The sequence below is a fragment of the Chironomus tepperi genome, unplaced genomic scaffold (assembly GCF_022539635.2).
Source record: "Chironomus tepperi strain 1889 unplaced genomic scaffold, CSIRO-AGI_Ctep_v1 contig_359, whole genome shotgun sequence".
Classification (NCBI taxonomy): domain Eukaryota; kingdom Metazoa; phylum Arthropoda; class Insecta; order Diptera; family Chironomidae; genus Chironomus; species Chironomus tepperi.
The window spans coordinates 1,063,823-1,085,055 of record NW_027226481.1 but is presented as its reverse complement, the minus strand read 5'-3'; the positions used below and the strand labels follow the sequence as shown (position 1 = coordinate 1,085,055).

Genomic DNA, 21,233 nt, shown 5'->3' with positions numbered 1-21,233 from the left:
GCTGTTCTTCTTACTTGTTCTATAGTGTCTGCCCCCTTGAATATCTGAGTAACTTCCGTAATTCATAAAATATTAATTTAAGCAGATTATTCAACATTTTAAATCAATTAAATTAATTCTGTCTTGTGAATAATACGCTAATTAACTTATAAGCATGTCATTAGGTAAGTAAAAGATGAATTTTGTGCAAAAAACGCATTTGTTCTAGTTTCTGTTTGCCGATTTCACTTTATGTACCGTTTGTTCAAATTGATTGATGAAACAGATACAGACTTATCGTTTATGTGCATTTTACTGCAAATATAGCTATATCTTTGTACGTAAACATACGTCATCAATATAAATGAACAAAGGATTTTTTTGCATTCAATTGTTCTTTATTATATGCTTTGTCATCACAATAAGTTTAATTTATTTTACTATTTTATCTATTTATAGCACCTTTATCAAAGCAAGGTCTGAAATCTCTTCGTGATGAGTTTTACAAGTGTCCAAAAAATCGTCTCGCTCAAAATGCATGTACCCAAAAAGATCCACTCGAGATTGCAATGTGTCGTCCTAGAATCGAGGAAATAAATCATGTATTTACTTACAAGGTTGATGAGGCCAAGCCAATTTGTGACCAAAAGTCAACTGGAAGATGCTGGAATTTTGCGGCTCATAATGTTATGCGATTGCCTTTTATGAAGCAATACAATTTGGAGGAGTTTGAATTCTCTCAAGCTTATTTCTTCTATTGGGATAAGATTGAACGTTCATACTACTTCTTGAATAATATTGTGGAAACTGCAAAACGAGGAGAAAAAGTCGATGGACGACTTGTTTCATTCTTGCATGGAGATCCAGTAAGTTCAAAAATAATTCATTTTTAACGGTTCTTTAAATTTTGAAATTTCCTGCAAATTTAGTTTGAATTTAAATTTTATTTGCTCGTTATTAATTAATTTTATTTTAGATCGGTGACGGTGGACAATGGGACATGATCGTCAACATAATCAACAAACATGGCGTTATGCCAAAGAAATGCTTCCCAGAAAGCTTCTCGAGTGAAAATTCAGCTCGAATGAATGCAATTTTGAAGTCAAAATTGCGAGAATTTTCGAAGGCTTTAAGAGACTTAATTAGTTCTGGAGCATCAAATGATGATGTCCAGAAGAAGGTTGATGAGCAGATGCAACATATTTATAGTATTGTTGGCATTTGCTTAGGAATTCCACCAGAAAAATTCACCTGGGAATATTATGATAAAAATAAGAAATATTTCTCAGTTGGACCAGTTACAGCACTCGAATTTTATGAGCAATATGTCAAGCCTTACTTTAATGTTGATGATAAAGTATGTTTAGTAACTGATCCACGTCCCTCGAATGAATTTGGTAAAGGATATACTGTTGACTGTTTAGGAAATGTCGTTGGTGGACGAACTGTATTTTACAATAATCAACCAGTCGACGTTCTTATTGATCTGATTACAAAGAGCTTAAAAGATAATGAAGCTGTTTGGTTTGGTTGTGATGTTGGAGCTAGATTTGCTAGATTTCAAGGAGGCATTGAAGATCTGCAAATTCATGATTATAAAGTACTTTTCAACACGGAAGTACAATTGGGTCTGCAAAAGGCTGATCGATTAATTTATGGTGATTCATTGATGACTCACGCAATGGTGTTTACTGGATATGGAACTGATAATGAGGATAAACCAACTAAGTTCCGCGTTGAAAATAGCTGGGGCGAAAGTCGTGGAGGTGACAAAGGTAAAGCCGTTATTTTTCAAAATATTTTTGAACCTGAAAAATTCAAATATTATTCGATCGTTATTTTTTAAATAATTAATGACCGTTATCTTTTTTAATTCAGGATACCTCATCATGACTGTCGACTGGTTCAGAGAATATGGCTACGAAATTGTTGTCGATAAGAAGTACGTTTCAGAGGAAATCATGAAAGTCTTCGAGACCAAGCCAATCGTTTTGAATGCTTGGGACCCAATGGGAAGCTTAGCCAGATGTTAAATGGAATCTCCAAGAAATTAATATCATGCCATACATTTACTTATTACCAGAAAACATCACCTAAAAGATGCACTAAAAATTTTCAAGCAACTTATGGTATTATAATTTTCCCAATAAAAAGATTTTTTTTTATTATTTACAAATAAATTAAATTTTACATCTCTTCCTTATTCCTATTCTTTGTCTATGAATTTTGTAAGTATACTGTAATTTAGACCAGATACCAAGACACATCTTTCTCAGTCGATTATCATCAGTTTCTAATGCATATTGATATTGTTGTCTAACGATGAATTGAGCGAATTTGAACCTGTTTTGTTGAATTAATGAAATGCTAAGGAACAGCTTACAGCGTGACAGTAAGTTTGGATCTCCAAGACGATAAGCTAGTTTCATTTGATGGAACGATATTTTTCCTGCTATTTCTGCTCGATCCTCAAAATAGTCTCCTAAGGCTGAAAATGCGCCACCTGTGGATATTAATATGGATTTGTTAGTCTTGTAGATCCAGGACAGATCAATCTTAAATTCGACATGTCTTACCTAATGTTGAAAGCCATCCCATCATATACTCGATTTCCAGCTGTTCCCACACTAGCTGCCTTACTATTTCTCCCCTAAAATGAACAAAATGATTAACTTCTACTTCCATTCTGGATCTTTTAATTTCTTACCATATCCTGTCAATGTATTCTGTTGTATTTGGTACTAATTGTATGACAAATGCTTCACTTGAGCTTTTTATATTTCTAGCAACACGATAGTGATAATTCGGGCAGCACTGGATCTCATTGAGGAATAAATACAGAGCATATGAATTTAATTGATATATTCTTGAATTTTTGCACAATTGTTTCTCGCTTTTCTGTCCTATCAAATAATTGTCTCCTGAATCCTTCCCTAGGAGGAAACACTGATACAGTTGCAGTTCACGACTGAGTATGTAAAATTTTATTTTCATTGCTAAATCTTAGTTAATTTAATTAAATAAAGTTCCTTGGAAATTTTCAATCTTAACTTGTTTATTTCGTACTTTGAATGTATGTGTGAGTTCAAAAATACCGAACATTTTTTGAATTTTGATCAAAAAGATTTGAATTTTTTCGATAACGGAAATTTTAGAAAAATTATGACGAGGAACACGTGGATGATTATTTTAACGGTTTTTATCAATCTTATCACTAAGGAATTTGTTTTTGTATTTTAACTTGAGATAATTAAGCTGTGTCTTATCAAATGAGACGACAAAAGAGGATCAACAATAGATCCATAGATAAAAGTTAAGCTACAGAGAGCAGAACTAAAGTCACAATGAAATGCAGAATGTTTCTCTCTGGGCACGTACATAAACTGTTTTGATGTGATACTCTCGCGATCAAGTTTTATACTCAATAACATTATATAGTATAAAAAAATATTCTCATTGTGTTTTGTAACGCCGTCGAGTAAAGATGTGTTTTACTTAAAAAAATAAATTAGCGATATTCGAATAGAAGTAATCGGTTAAATCCCATACGAAAATATTAAAAAAGATTTATGCGACTATGTTAACACGAAGAAATAATTTCGCATAATATTTGGACATTTATATCCAATTTTATGAGTATTAATGTAATAAATTAAGGACTTAAAATTGTGAATGAGTGAAATTATAGTGTATTTCTTATTATCCAGTACGATTTATTGAGTTAAAGAGAAAAAAAAACATCAAATTCTTCACAGAAACAAGTTCAATGTGTGTTAAAAAAATGAAATAAGAAATCTCTCGACGAAGTGTACGAGTTTGTGTAATTTCAGGTTTCTTTTCTGAGCACATATACAAATCAACAGCATGAGAGTTATGTGATTTTTTTTTTCTTTATCTCCATACATGCTTGGTGAAAAAAAAAAAGTTATTTTTCCTTGCCATCGCATAAGCTTTGCATGGTACGAGCAAATAATTTAAGTCGAAAAAAAATGCCTACTATGACCCCATAGATAATAGCATAACATAGATAAAGTAACTTGGTAAATAATAGCTAAATACACTTTAGTGAGAGCGTAAAATATAAAAAAAAGAGTAAATAGTGCATTATTTACACAATTACATCAGATACATATCTATAAAGAGAGCTTACAGAGACTCAAAACAATTAAAATTAAAGCAAGTATTATTGAATTGTCAAACAACACGACAAAGAAGAGAGAGAAAAAAAAAGTTAATTAATATTTTGTTTGTCAAGAGTTTTAACTTCCAACATCCAGGCAAAGAATCTTACGAACGTGTCGAGTGGAATTTTTTTTTTGTCGTATTTACTTTAAAGAGACACAATTTGCGAGACCACGAAAAAGTTGTAAGTGATCATAAGAAGTCATAAAAAGAGGTGTAATATAACAACAAAGGAAATCATTTTGAATGAGATCCAGTGTTAAGAAGAAGAAAATTGACGATGATGATGAAGAAAGAAGTAAAAAAATTATCAAAGTCCATTTGCTGGTATTGTGAAACTTCTTCATTGAGAAGTTAAAAACAAATGAAACGTAACGAAATTACTTTCTTATGAACTTAATTGTTAAATTGGATTTCAATTAATTTTTTTTTGGATTTCCATTGCACTTACTTGGATATTTTTTTTTGTGAATGATGAGGAAAAAGACGACTAAAATTGTATTGAACTCAAGTTATTAAAGTTTGTGTGTGTGTGAGTGAGTGAGGAAACTCTAAAAAAAGGAACATTAATTTAATTAATAATAATAAATCAACGAGATATTGATTAAATAACAATGTTGAGCAATAATCGTTGCATTGCTGAATGCCGCAAATTTTCACCCAACATATTCAATAAGAATAAGTGTACGGGTTGTTTTGGCAAACGAGAGGAACATAATGCTGCCGCACTTGATCATAATCGGGTAAGTAGAACTCCATACACAACTGATAATAAATCAAAACAATTTTTCTTCATTTCTTTTATTTTCGTAAATAAAAATATCTTTCTTAATAAAAAGATATACACAGTATCTCGGGCAACAAGATAGCTTCATATATATTATTATTATTATTTTGGAAAGAAAGAAGTTCTCACAAAAGAAACAAAATTTTTGTGGAATCATAATTTTTTCGCAGTTTCACTTTGGACTCGATGATTTATGATTGAAATTCATTTGTATTCTAATTACTTTTGACAGTTTTTGTTGTATGAACATGAATAACATTAATTTATAGTCCAATAAATATCATAATCTAATTAAAATTCATGGAATTCTTTTCGGGGAAAATTTATTGACATCATTGACATGGGATTAGAATTTTTTTTTTAACAAAAGGGGATTATCAACTGTGAAGTTAATTTAGTGTAGTGATAAATTCAAAGTTCAAAAGTTAAAAAATTCAAATTCTTTAGTTAAAGTGCATTTTGAAACACATTTGGAGCTATAAGGTATTTATACAATAGCTGAAGATCATTATCTAGTAGAACAATGATTTAAATTAAGCATAAAAGCAACTGAAAAGTTGAAAAACAAATTTCACAATATTTACATCCAGGGTAATAACAACCAAAATATTACAATAATTTTCAAAACTGTAGAATACGTTAAAAATCCAAAAAACCAAATCCAATTAGAATTACCACAAAAATTCAAAGAATTCACTTGCAAAACATAAAAATGCACTCAAAATCATCCACATTCATTCACAATATATCCAACTTGAATTTTTGTTAAAGATTCCAATACAAAATTTATGAGCGCTAACATATTAAACTAGTGTTTGAATCGGTGAATGTATTGGAATTTATATTATATTATTGCTTCTTTCTTATAAGACATACTACAGCAGCAGCAACAGCAATGCGAGAGAGAAAAATATTAATTCTGTATTTGTAAGCATGAAAGACAAAAAAATAAAAAAAAACACAACATTGAAACTTTTAGGCCAAATATTTTCTCGCTATGGGAGAGAATTTTAAGTGCTATTTTTGTCTGTAGGTGACGGGCACTTGTCATAGCTCTTTATGAATAAATTTATTCATTTGCAAATGAAATTAAGGTTTTGAAACAATTGTGTAAAAAGTCTCCATTTAAACGTGGGAGTTTTCTAATTGTGAGGAGCTTGCTATTCCAATAATGAATAATTTTTTCAGCTGTATAATTTGTAGAAAGCACAGCATGTGACACATTTAGCGCTTTATCATCACAAAAGGATTTTTGTGTTGTTTTTGTTGTATTTCTATTGATTCTTTTCGGGTGATAATTGACTATAAATTCCTTTTGTTTCCCACAATCATCATTTTACCATTCCATACTGTCTAATACAGTTGTGGGCAACCTGTGTGCTGTGGCACACTAGTGGAAATGTCATGAACCGTATGGAGTGTGCGGTTTCGATTGAGGTTTACCATCGAAGTGTGCCTCGGCATAAAGGTTGCCCACCACTGCTCTAATATAATATATTATATTTTAATTTGATATAAAAATGCGAAAATTTAAAATTATATGAAAGTAAAATGAGAAAAAAAAGAATTAAGCCCACATTATATTATAAAAAACCTATTCAAAAAATTTAAAAAATACAATTTTGACCAAAAATTATAAATTATATGCAATAAATTTTCACTTTCTTGAGATGAAATGTATTTATTCGGTAATGCTTCTTTCTTTATTTTACAATGTAATAAAAAGCGACTTCGGAAGACGGAAAGAAATACAGATTGAGACATTAAGCCTAAATCTTTTTCTTGATTTGATGAACAATCATCATATTAAAATATTAAATTTCCTTTCTTTTTTTCATTTCTTCAATTTGCATAATATATAACTCTTATATTTCGCATAAACAATAAGATTATATAAACAATTTAAATTTTTTCCTTCTTAATTATAGTAAGCGTAATTATAGAGTACATTCAAAATTTAAATTTTCGTTAATAAGCTATGAATTTATTAATAAATTAATTTTTTTTTGAAATTTGAATGTTTTTTCGTAACACGTGTCAATTGTATTGTTCTTTACCGGTATTTCGGTATTGAAAAATCTCAATACCGGTATACCGGTATTAACTTATAATCCACTGGATCTTACTTAAATCCATTTGGATACTTTAATTAGAACATTGCAAGTTGTATTTATAGTCTAGATTATTCTACCTTAATGAGTCTTAATTGAAGGTGTTTTTTCATTGTTCGAATCCTTGTCATTATCGACAGCAATCTATGCAATGATAATTGCTTAAGATTTGACTTCTGGTTTGAACCTAATTCACGTTCATTATAAATGATATTGACAAGTTGTATGTCAAGTACTATGGACGACTGGATGTGATTAGTAGTCTTAAGAAATACACATATCAGTTGTCTGCACTTGTCAATTAAACTAGGTCCATTTGAGGGTCATTCTCTTATTACTAGGGTTCATCCAAAAATAGTGGATCTACAGCCATAGACGAATTATCAGGTACGAATCATAGCTCGAAGTCGACACGGATTTTGTACGGACAAGACGACTTGACTTCATATAAAAATGGAATCGACTTCGAGCTCTGGTACGAACTATAAAATGCAGGAAATTCAGGCCTGCAGTTTATGTCTGAGCCCATCTGTACAAACTGTGACATTTGCAAATTCAATGACAAAATCATCCTCAACAGAAATCATCTTAAAAAATTAATCAATCGACATTAAAACCTTAACTTCCTTTCGGCATTACCAATCACTCGAGAACCCCCACTCAACAAAAAACAATAAAAAGACTAAAAGACAAGAACTCCAATTTCTTGAAATCCAATTCCATTGAAAGTCAAATATCAGCATATTTATTTCTAGTAGCTATGTGTGTATAAATCAATTTCTGTTTGAATTGTTTTCATAACATTTCGATGTCAGAAGTTATTACAAATAAGTAAGCAGCCACAGCTATTTACTAAGTACTAGTGGCAAACGCTCATTTCAAGTGGTATCATTGTACGATTAAGAGTTGAGCCATGATCAATTAATTAACGACTTTTTTTTTATTCATTTTATTTATATTTCTATTTCATAGCAGTTGTGCTCCAGTTAAGTGTAGCGAAGAAATATCAAGCTATTGAGGAGATCCAGTGTTGTCCAAACTTTTTTGTGTCATGGTACATCTTGGTGGTGATCCTCGATCGAAACCTTACACTTTGTACGGTTCATAACATTTTTCAAAGGATGACACTTGTGTGCCGCGACACAAAGGTTGCGCAACACTGGAAATAGATGAAAAAAATTGACTTTCAATTGCGGAAAATTTAATATTTTTTAAGTCTCTATCTCTCTTTCATTTTCGGTACTCGAGTGAGGAGTACTTAACGGGGTACTCTTGTATGGAAGCAATTGCGGTAGTTAAACAACAAAAAGAAGTCTTTTCATTTAAGTTTCAATCATCAATTGTTACAAAAGTCAAAAAAATGAGAAATGGGAAAATGTCTGAAACTCTCATGCACATACAAGCGTACATGTAGGAAATCGTTGATAGTGATTTCAGGAAGTAATCAATAGTAATTTTTTTTGAAAAAGTTTCACTTGGTGTAAAAAATAGCAGCAGCAAATTAGTAATTCCGAAAACAAAACGTTTTTTGTGTTTTGTATTATTCGTCGCTGTTCAGCGGGGCGCGGGTGGAATGTCTATGAAAAATAAATAATAACTAATATGTGAAAAAATTTGAAATGAGAAAATTGTAATAAATTTTTGGAGCGATAGTTCGCGGAACAAGCGAGCTAATAAGCAATCAAAGCGCGCGTGCAGACACATGAATGATGATAAAGAAAATTCGAGTCATGTTTACTGTCAATAGATATATTTTTGCACAATCGATTGCTACATAAAAAACAAAACAAAAGGTCTTTTTTTACTGAAAATAATCGTTAAAGACCTGTGAAATGAAAGACGAGTAAAATTAATAATAAAAGAGAAACTAGTAAGGAATTTTGAACTTTTTTTGGGTCTGAAGCACTGATTTTTAGTTCCATTGACCCTCAACTGTCAAAGTCTTCTGCTTTCGTTCACTTCATATAGGTCCTTGGTTCAGAGTTTACACAAATTTTGCATAGAATTGAGTCGACTTTACCGATCAGGTCCGTTCTATCAATATTCCATTCTTAAGGTAATCTTCTTGCTCTCGTTCCCATTTTTCCTACTTAAAGTTCATGTTCTTGACCCGTTGGCCAGATTCCCATTAGCCCGTTCCTGAATCCAATGTTGGTTTGAGATCCAATTTCATCTTGATCTGATACAATAACCTGAGTGGAATAGGCTTGAATAGGTTGATCATAAGTCTAGTTATAAACACGACGTTTCATGGCATGCTCTACAAATGTCAAGTTTGAACCAGACATAAGGTCGACTAATACCTGTTCTACTCATACAAGCACTCAGGTGACTAATCCAAATTTCCTTTTGCTAATAGCACAATTCAGATCGACGTCCTTCAAATATTCACACCAATTCCGAGTCGAATTCTTTTCTGATTGCTCGACAGAGGTACTTAACTGTTTGAACTTTGAACCTTATCAAGAAAACTTGTACCAAACAGACATTTCTGAATAGCACAAGTCGGGTAATCGATTCAAAACTCGACACCATTCCAGCAAGACCTTGCCCTGTTGTTGGATTTAAATCGAATCTGTCACCAAGGCAGAATCACTCCGACATAAAGTCAGATTTTTGATCGATTAATCAAATTGACCTATTCGGAATTAAAGACTAGTAGGAGACATAAAATGCAAGTAAAGTGTCTATTTTAAATGGTCTGAGACTCGTAGACTTAATGTAGACATTATCGACTCCATCTGTTTCGAAAACATAGCTGCAAAAATATTTTAGTGATTGTATCATTCAAGGACAAAACTTGTAAAAAAAAAGATAAATAAATAAATGAATTGTTGTTAAATTTATGATGGGCTTTTCGTCTTAAACGAACATGACATCAAGCTGAATATAATGGGACGAGTGAGAAGTTGAAGTAAGAAATTTTATTTAATTAAATGAAAAATGTGTCGATAAGATAATCACGTCGCATATCTTTCATTCGTGTGTTAAAAAGAATTCCATTTATGACGACAATTGACGATATTTTTGCTTGTAAAAGACAAAAGTCCAACAACAAAAGGTATTTCTTTTGCAAATGTACATATATATAAAAAAAAAATGTTTCGGCGCCGTTGACTCAAACAACAAAATTCCTTTCAGGCGTAAAAGATATGAGTCAAATATTATTATGGCAGGGATTGAAAATTTATTTTTTTTATTTTCGTCAGCAATTTCTAAGAATCGGAATTGACTTCATTGACTACTTTCTATTTATAAATATCGTCATGTGAAGCTACTTCCAAATTTTTACACACAGCATGTATGCAAATATTTTGAATCACGTGGAAAGAATTTTTTATCGCTAAACTCAAATCTTTTGTTTTTGTTTACAAATCCGCACAATTGTTAAATTTAGCGGTGCTTTATTTTCAAAATAATAATAATAGTAATGATATAGGAACATCATTTGGATCATTATCTAGCGTAACTATACAATTTGCACATCATAATGTAGATTTTTCATGAAATTACACGTTGCATTGATGAAAAATTCTCATTTTATTTTGTGTCAGATGAAAGTAGCGTTGCAAAACTGCGTTATTTCATAATTGAGAGTTTGAATTGTGAAGATTTGGTTGCGTAAAAGGTATTACGTACGTTATTTTCTTACGTTTATTTACGTACGTATTTTGTTACGTTATCTTGCATACGTTTCTTTACGTACGTATTTTCATATGTAAGAAAACGTTTTTTTTTACGTACGTAAGATTACTTAGCATTACGTACGTATTTTCATACGTCATTTTACGTACGTATTTCAATCAATTCTCAACTTTTAACCTCTTTTAAGCAATTAATATCTTTAAAATTCATAAAACAAACAAAATTATCCAAAATCTCATTAAAAATTCGATATTGAATACCCTAATTAGCATGCAAAAAATCTCAACTCGCAAAATATCATCTCCGCCTACGTAAATAATTAAAAGTCAAACAAATCCCTGACAAGCAAGTGCATTCTTTAACACAAAAAACCTTTTTAAACATCATCACATAAAATAAAACAGAAGGAATTTATGAGAAAACTAAAAAAAAAATATTGAAATGAAATTTTCATCATCTTCATCTTCAATTTTATTACTGCCAACAACCGTCCATATATCTTTAGACACAGATGTGAGAAGATGAGCACACTTCGATGAAATGCAAGCAATTGCAATATAAGAGCGAGAGTGAAAAAAAGAAGAAAAAAAATATAAAATTTCTATTTTAAGAAGCACTGAGGAGAAGAACATGCGTGCAACAGCCGCAATATATTTGAGATATTTTTGCATCAATGATTCTCCAGCGGCATTAATTTCTTTTTCAATAAATTTTCATCATCATCACAACTTTTTTATTCATGTGGGAATGATTATCAATGATGTAGAGTATGTCAAGAGATAATTTGGTGGTTTGGAAGATCATGACAGCTTATTGAAACATTTAGGTCATGAAGATTTATTGATTTTTGAGTTAGGGACCAAAAGGAGCTTGCTGGCGTAGTGGATTTGGGCTCTGGTACTTAATTATTGTTACATTGACTTAGTGATCGGGGTTCGAGACTCAACATAGGAAATTCTAGCAAATAATGCTTTTTTGAACTTTTTGGACTATTTGAACTAGATTTAGTAGAGTAAAGGCACCAATGATCAATTAGGTCTCATTTTAAACTGTAGACCTGATTTATGTGTGTTACTGGAGAATCATCTCTCGTTATATACATCCCAAAACACAATATGATTGCTAGGGTACCGCTTTGTCGTTAGGTTGATGGCATGACGTGGAGATGCCCTAAATACACCATGACAGTCATTTTAGACCCATACTTAAGACGAAAAATGAAATTTGTCACAGCATCCCATTCATGCTTACTCTTATTCAATACCACATGACCCAAGTGACACAAATGAAGCAGGAAACTCCATGGCAGAACCTTCTTCATCTATATCACTCGAGTGAACTGTAAGGATGTTCTAAAAATCCAATATATAAGCAGTCATCACATCCAATTTCATCCCATTCAGTCGCGCTTATTTTTGGTGTGTGCACACACACTTACGGGAACTTGTTACTCGAGATGGGAGATGAAAAATTGCCGAAACATGAAAACATTTAATTTTATTTACTGTTCTATAATAAAAAAAAGAGTTTAAATTTAAAGGCAATTATAATGAAACATGAGACTGATCATATAGGTATATAGAACTCAGCAGAGAGTACTTGTGTGTGGGTCCAAAATCGAAAAGCTTAACTCACGAAACTCGACTTTTTTTATGTCTTTATTATTAAAAGCATGTTAGACACTGCATGCTTAACAAATTAATGCAACTTACATATATACTTAAGCATGAATTAAGGTGCGTACAAAAAAGACTTTTACTCCTCGCCTTTCAATTGTCTTTTTTTTTTTGTTCCTCTGTTTCATTATTATTATTATTTTTTTTGCTTGTGCTGTTTGAAACCAGCGCCCTCCAAAATGTGAAATATAAGTCACATATATCTGCCTATATACCAATGTGCTGTTGTCTTCATATGTATATATATATATATATCCACATAAACTAGATCAAACGCCCTATTAACTCGAAGTGACGACAATGCCAATTCATAATTTTCATGTCTTGTGGATCGCTCATTCAGAAAATGCTCTTGTTGTCAATTGTGTTATGGCTATATTGTGTGTATCGAAGAATATGCATACGAAATGAGGCAATACTAATAGAATAGAGAATCAAGTCAATCAGGGAGTATTAAATGAGGCAAGATATAGTACTCATTAGTCAATTAGTGTCGTCACTTTTTCTAAATGTACAATAGCTGCAAAAATTCGTGGCCAATTAGAGTGAAACAAAAAAGATGGATATCCATTCTGTATCGATACTTTGTTTTGTATTCTAGACAATTTTTTGACGAGAAATGAGCATACACAACAATACAATTGTGATGCATGCATATTTTGTATGCACAATTATGTTGTGAAATTTATGCTAAGACTTTGAACTATATAAATTGAGATTTATGGTTGCTTTGTTGTACTTGCTGCAATTCTTTTTTCCATTTCATTTGAATTCTTGCAGTTCAAGGTGCAATCGTAAATTTCCGACTAAATCCACTTGATCCACACAGTGCCAATTTTTCTAAATGCCTTTCTATTCTGTTCCAATTAATTTTAGATTTTGCTGCGTGCAAAATAAGAATCTGGAACCTAATTTCATCGCTTTAAACCATAATCAAATACTTACGCTAATTCATTCATTCATGTATAAGTTGAGAATTGCCACAAACGATTGAGTATGAGGCGAAAAGAATTGATTCACTCTCAGCTTCTACAATGGAAATTGAAAGCAATATATCACATTACATTTGAAATCATTCAATCCTAGCTAGCTACTTGGTTCTCACTACTGGTTTGGTTTGTGCCACTTAACATTATACTAATATGTTGACTCTTGTGTCGTCTTATTGTTTTATTATATTTTATTATTTTAGTGGCATTTATTATATAGTATAGTGCCAATTAGAAACTTTTTTTTTTCCTGTTTACTTTCATATTTCTTCTTCTTTTAGCTTTAATTTCGATATCGGGGCGGCAAAAACTTTATATTGTCAGCTTTGTTTACACATTTAGTAACTTGTTTATACACAGTTCACGGTTATTATCTTTTTTATCTGGCTATTAAATGAATTGAATTGTTAAATTTTAAATTCATTTAATTTAATTCGCATTAAGGTTGAATAATTTTTACATAATTTAGTGTGTACGGATATTTAAGGTCAATTTTTTGGACTAGATTCTGACAGAAATGATGTTAATGTTTTTGAGAATAATTCAACGGCTATTTTATATTCAAATTATTCAACTAAATTTCCCCTTTTATGGTTGATAGTCCCTTTTATCGAAATGTAGTTTGTTTTCAATCTTCAAACAATAAAGGTCATTTATTTTCATATATTCATCCAGCTATTGCTTTCAAGTAGGTAATTATAAGTTCCTGCATTTACAAGTTACAGAAGTGATTGCAACAATTGCAATTTAATTGATTAAACTAGTCAGATTTGACAAAAAATTCACAAATGTCATCAAATTAATTCTCTAAACCGCAGGGCAAACACCACGCACAATTCAAATCTAAAATAAACGTTAGAAATCATTCACACATTGTTCGAAGGTGTCAGTTCATTAACAGCTCAGTCGTTGGCGTAGAACCATGTTATGTGTTACATTACAAACATCGATAACCACTCTAACTTGTACTTAATATATGTATATAAAAGAAATTATCACTCAAATCACGAAAACATGAAATGGTGATAATTTAAAAATCTTCTTTTTCTTTGGTCATTGTTGACATGTTTCCATAAAAATTAAAAAACATGCCAAAGCTCTTTTTTGTGACTTTTAAATAGTTTAATTAATGAAACTTCATGTAATTCTTTTGGTTAAAAATTCTCTCTTTAATTTCCATAATTCACTTCTCTTTCCACCTTTTTATTTGTTATTTAAAAATATAATTTTATTCATACTTTTTTTGAAATACGGTAACAAGGTCAGAGAGCGTTAATGACAATAAAATATGAATTTTTTTTGTCACCCAGAAAAAATGGTGTCGTGCTTGATAATTAAAATTCAAAAAATGTCAAATACCTTTTAAAAAGTTTTCTAGTTTTTTTTTGAGCTTTATGCTTTGTGATTAAGCCTCGACAAAAAATGAAAATGTAGAAAATTCACATTTTTTAACTTCCACTTTTTTGTGGCATTTTATGTCAAGATTAATGAGGTTGAACGGTCATTTTTGGAGGTTATGGATGGGTTAGTTGGGCTATTTTGTTGAGGTTCTATTTAAATTGGTGATTTAGATGCAAAATTGTCATTTTACATCATTATTAAAGTTTTTCAAAGCTTGCTCAAAGCAATGATTTTGAAAATTCGCAATATTAAATTTCAAATTCTAAAAAACCGTTAGAAAATCAAATTTCAAATCCATCAAATTCCAGTAAATTTATCTCAATGCAACCTTGATTATCTCCAATAAAATCCACAAATCCGCGATTCTGTCGATCACATTCAATATTTATTTCATGAATTTAGGTCCCAAAAAGCCATAAAATATTTGTGCCTTAATGTTCCACTTGGTTGTGTCAATTGGCAAGCAAAAGAGTTGTATATTATTTTATTTATTGTTGCGAGAATTCATCTTTAAACATCCATCGAACGTGAATGTGAGTAAATATAAACTCTTTATTGTATTTTACATGGAACTTGATGATGACGCTTTTAAAGAAATAAGCAAATAAAAATATAAAAAAAGTAATATTTAGCATCATCGCGTCACATTTCTACGTATAGTAACATGACTCTTGATGTTGCTATTTTCTCTCTTCCTTAATACTCCGCTTGTTTACTTCTTTGCATACCTTACTTTAATTTCATTTACAAGTCCGTAAAGGAGTGAGAGAGATGTTTAAATGAATGTTATTGATCATCATGGATATGATGAGTCATCGGATTCTTATTTCTTTTTTTTTCTTTTCTCAATTGAACCGGTAAGTTCTGTGCGGTCTCTTTCTCCTTTTATCCCTCCACGCGAAGTGCGAGATTATAAACATGAAACTCAAGAGCTTTTATATCCATTTGATTGTAGATTCTCATTACGCGAAATATTTTGTGATTAACGCTCATCGTTATCGTGTTCGTTATGTGTTATTGCACTGCATATTTATAATATATATAAAAAGAAGGCATTCCTTTCTTCTCGTATTTCTCTTACGCCTATCATGCAAAATAAAAAAAAAGTTCTTATTCTCGCAATGAACGTTTAATTAATCTGTGCGCAATTTGATACCTTTTCAGCATTATATCTGCTGTATAAAGAGCCATGAATAAGGAGAATTTTTACCTTTTCGTGCCTTTTTGAATCATCCTCCAATAGTCATAGCATGTATATGATGTGTAGAATTTTATCATTACTGCTGTATAATTTTCATTCATTGGAATTAACATTTCTTAAACTTAACTTATTTTTCTTTTTTATAAAGGAAGAATTCTTTACAGAATGAGAATAATATGTAAGAAGAAATGAAGGAAGAGGAATGAAAAGGCAAAGTATCAATTTGCTATGAGTATAATTACCAAATACACACATGTAAACCAATGTAACGTATATCTCCATTTCATACTCTACACATTTCATTCTTACTGTCGTGTCTCTTACGTATAATTGATTGGAGTATTGTGGTCACTTTGGGGATAGTTTGAGCTTTTATTGACTAAAGAATTGATCATGAAAAGATCATTCCGAATTTCCGATGAAATCAATTTTAAAAGCTTGAAGTTCAAAATTTGAACTTTAAGCTTTTTTGAATTTTAAATGACCGTTATATTGAAAATGTTGGAAATATTAAAGAATACAAACAAAACTGAAAGGAAAATAGCTTAAATGCACACCATCCAATCCTAAAATTAGTGACATTTTCAACCACTTTTCTGTTGTCTCTCTCAATTGAATTTTCAGGCAAATTGAATATAAAAAAACAGCAACATTGAATGAGTTGAGATTACTTCGTTTGTCCCGCAATACAATTCTTATGCCATTATACCGTTAAAATGTATTCATCTCTTCCAATAAATTGTAAACGCGCCTATGGAAGTGTGTGGACATTGAAAGAATGAAATGAAAGAAAAAAAAATTGTATTTATACGTACATAAGACACAATGGAGTGCTGTCCAGCTATGGGTGCATAAACATAAGAGGCATGATTGTCTGAAGATTCAATTTATATGTTAAGAATTAAAGAAAAAAATGAATAAAATTCCACCAAATGTTTAATGCTTAATGCTGGGAGAAAGAATTATAATGAAAAGAAATTAAATTAGTGCTTATCGAGTTTCTAGATTCATTCAATTAAGCTATAGCTTGAAATTTTTATTAAATTCTGAAATTGTTCTGGATCAAATTGATTATTTTGATGCTTCAACCATCAAAAAAAAATTTAAATTGTGTCATGAGTTCAAAAAAACAAAATTCAAATTTGCAAATTCCGTTAAAAATTAAAATTCAATTTTTGAACTCAAAAGCAATTTAAAAAGTTAATATATTTTTCTTTAGAAATTCGTGGTATTTAGGATAATGAGACATTAAGTGTGATACTTTCATCTATTCTCTACACCTTTATTGCCATTTATTATTAAAATTATGCTAACATTAATCTCCTTTCAAACATTTCATCAAAATTTTTTCTAGCAATCAATAACAGTTTATGAATCAACATTAAGCCGAGACTCTATTTGATTATTCCCGGATAGATAGCATCCAACATTGTTCTAAATCTCATTTCTCACTCATTTTTTTCTTGCCTCTACATAATTATCATTTTTCATTATTGGATCTATCAAGCCACATTTCACACTGTAAGCATCACACAAAAAAATCCAATTATCTAAGTATTGATTACAAGTCTCTTTTTATATTCACTTCACATAATTTAGGTGCAACAACAAGAAAGTTACTTTTTTTATTCCTTCATTACTATTTTGCATTTTTTTTTCTTCATCTTGAGTCTCTTTTTTTTATTAAATTCAATTTCAATGGCATTTCTTTGTCGCTCTATGCAACAACAGCATTAGAGAAAGATCAAAGCTTTTTTTTGTTGATTAATATTCAAGTTCAAAATAGTTTTGACTGCGAGGTAATAAATAAATATTTTTTTTTTCTTATTCTCTCTCTTTCTTATTTCTCTTCTTTATGTTTGATGAAATCTATGATGCGACCCAATTTCGACACCCCGAAAATGGAGATATAATTAATTGAGGTTTTTTTTTCTTCTTCTTTTTCATATTTATTTATTTTTAAAAAGCTTCGATTAGACCTCTCGATTTCATCTGTCTATTGTTGTACCATCTTAGTACTTATAATGCAGTTGTGGGCAACTTTTATTGGGTCATGGTGCACGCCTCAGTCTTTAGCATCTTTTCTACTAGTTTTGGACTGGCCTAGAATTAGATTTGACAAATCTTGACAAGTCTTGAATTATTACAAGCTCAAATTTAAAGGTCTATTGTTAATAGTGGAATCAGATTCATTCTTTATATGACATTACTGCCTGTAACCTACTAAAGAAGACTGTTAGTCACCTTTCTATTACATATGATTCGAAAAAGAGGAATAGAACAAGATTCTCCTACCGAGTCTCGAACCCATGACCGTTGGGTCGGTGTTGCAATAATTAGCTACTGAACTACTTAACCATTCCGCCATCGAGCCACATCGACTCATTTTTATCCGATTGGACTAAGATACTTTATAAATAGTTGGGGCTAAGTTAATGTCTAGTTGTTGACTAGTAACGCGTTTTTGTGCACTCATTTGTATGAACTATTTCTATTAAACCCTGAGACCAGTGAGCCACACCACACAATTTACCCACTCCTGACTTATTGTGATGATATTTGACGGTGAGATAAAGAAGAAAAAGTCCCTGAGATGTAACTTATTATTGAAACAGTGACCGTGAATGATAATAGAATTTAACGTGAGGCATTTAAAAGGCACGACAAAAACTTTTCATTTTTTTTTCTTGCTTTGTTTGCTTTGAAAAATTATTTTTTTTTCATATAAATTTAAAATTTTCAAGTTTATCTACAGTCATGAAATGCTAGTCAGGAATGGAAGCTTGTATTTTTTTTGTACATATTTGAATGATCACTTTTACTTCTTCAAAAAGGGAATATGAAGATGATGCCATGAATTTATTTAGGGTTAATGCTCTTATTGCAATAGAAATTGAATTATTACAATAGCTGATTTCTATAAATAACTTAAAGATACAAATTAGGTAAAAATTGACTGCCTACGTAATTGTATTGTAATAAATTTTGAGGCTTAATGGTAACTTGACCGCTGTATGGAGGTCGGTAGATGGTTATTTAGTGTGAATCACGCGACTAGTCGCATTGTGTCGCTTGGGTTTAGATAGCATCCTTAAAACTGGCTTTATACTTGACAATTCCTAATTCTGCGATACTCAATCTTGTAAACAACATCAAATCAAAAGTTCCAATTGCTTCCCCAAACTAAAGCATTCAACAATCTGCGACTTTCCAATTAAATTGTTTTTTTCAATTATTTTTCAACTTTACTTGATTTTTCTTTTTTTGTTTTCGGAAGGGAAAACAATCAAAAGTAAAGTTTTCACTTGCACGCGAGGCACGGATGTATTTGAGTATTAACGCGCCATGAATTTAAACGTACAAGCTCAACTAATGTGAGCTGAAAACTTAATTATTGTAAATAATTTTCAACGTTGTAATTCTTTTGTTTGTTTTACAGTAATTTTCATTAAAAATATTAAATGGTTTAATTGGGGTGAATTATGAAATTGTGCAGGATTTGGTGTTATATAAGAACAAACTGTTATGCTTTAATTAAAGATTCCTCACGGATTTAATTTATTAACAACAATGTTTATTCTTCGGAGTTTAAAAACAGACTGAAATATTTATATGAAGGGGATTAACAACTTCAAAAGGGGATAAAACTAATTGTAAATATAATTTGAATATTAAATGACAGTTGACATATTCTAAAGCATTATTCGTTAAATTTATCACAAAATGGGAATTAAGTAGTCTTTATCAATGCTTACTGACTAGTAACAAGCACTAAAATCATGAAAATCGATGTAAACATTCAAAATCTTAGATAAAAATTCAAGAAAACAACTCTAATCCACTCAATAAAAATCTCTAAATGTGACTACTTCCAAAACTTTAGAATTTCCAAAATATTTTACATAATGACTATTTTACCTTGGTCAAGGCATTGACAGTTGTAATGAAAAAGTTTTCTGTTTGTCTACTAATGACAAAATTATAATCCACAATTTACACAATCTGATGAGAGAAATGATATGAATCTTAATGTGACGAGATTTTCGTGTCTTTTTGTGGCTATTCATAAATTATGTCCATCAAGATTTTCAGATCTTTTGTCACGAAACACAATTCTTGAAAATCATTTACAAATGCTTCCTCAGATCAACAAAACTGATCAAGATAAAGATCAACTTACTGCTAATGAAATGAAAATAAGAAACAGGATCAATTCAAATAATAACGACTAGATTAGTAGTCATTAACAATTCTATCCGAAACCCCTGATTTCGTCGCTCAACGGACACAAAAGAATGGACTTGATTATCATACATTAGATCGACTGTACGCATTCGACAAAAAATTCCTTTAAATCTCGCAACGCTTACTGACTTTATAATGAACGTTATCTATTAAGGCTTAGGTATTTTGAATTCTAATCCCGAGCGACACAGCTGAGTTGTCGATCCATATTGCTGTCAAATACATAGTTGCCATATGACATCAATACTGTTAGTCTGAGTCAGAATCTGAGAAAGCTACGTCGAGGACTCTTCTTCATTGTGCGTCACTCGGGAATCCAATGACCACCACTCCTTTCACAGCACTTTGTCAGTATATAAATCTTAATTTACCAAAATCGATAATGAAAGAAAATAATAAAAATGATGAACTGTGAAAATTTAACATGATCATCGTCCTACTATCACTGTAATCCCATTAAAGACAAATTTTCATTTCTTTTATTGTTTTCTTCTCTATGTCTCACTCTTTTTCTATAATTCAAATGATCGATAGACACTCAAATCAGTATAGAGAAAAATATTCGAATGTTGAATGGATTAAGAAATATGAACAAAAAATGTTAAATGCCATATTAAATGAGTGAGATGGAAAATAATATTGATATTTGAAGATATGAAAGGTATGGTGCGCATTTAGAGTTAGAAATGGACGTTGTCCACTAAGCAGCACTATAAGCAGTGTTGGATAGGGTTCGGTCAAGAATCGAAGATCTGCCTTTCTAGCACTTTAGATGGACAGGCTTGTAGATTTGGGATGTACCTTATAAGTTGCTAATATACCCAAGTGGCCTCTTAAGATTTGTTAAAAATAGTAACAGTCAATATAGACTCAATAGCTGATTACTCTGGTTCTGGTATGGTACAGGCACAGGTGTACCAATTTACCAAGCTAGCTATATCACTGGATTGTCCTAGTGGTTTTGTCATTCTGTGCCGCATCATTCTTGTACTTTAGAAATCAACCCCATAGTTCCGT

At 31.0% G+C, this 21,233-nt stretch overlaps 2 protein-coding genes across 2 annotated transcripts in view; both read left to right on the top strand.

Annotated features, from left to right (window-relative positions):
• The first annotated feature begins 27 nt into the window (after positions 1–27).
• On the top strand, positions 28–2,164 carry LOC139095096 (bleomycin hydrolase). Its single transcript, XM_070646349.1, has 4 exons — positions 28–164; positions 439–845; positions 956–1,754; positions 1,858–2,164. Exons 1-4 carry the CDS (start codon positions 155–157, stop codon positions 2,010–2,012), a joined length of 1,371 nt encoding a protein of 456 aa, XP_070502450.1. The 5' UTR covers positions 28–154; the 3' UTR covers positions 2,013–2,164.
• A 1,289-nt stretch (positions 2,165–3,453) lies between these two features.
• The window catches only part of osp (myosin phosphatase Rho interacting protein outspread), a 77,327-nt gene continuing 59,547 nt past the window's right edge, over positions 3,454–21,233 (top strand). Inside the window, exon 1 of the mRNA XM_070646405.1 lies at positions 3,454–4,904. Coding sequence (XP_070502506.1) covers positions 4,776–4,904 — 129 coding nt within the window. The 5' untranslated portion in view covers positions 3,454–4,775. The remainder of the gene's footprint in view (positions 4,905–21,233) is intronic.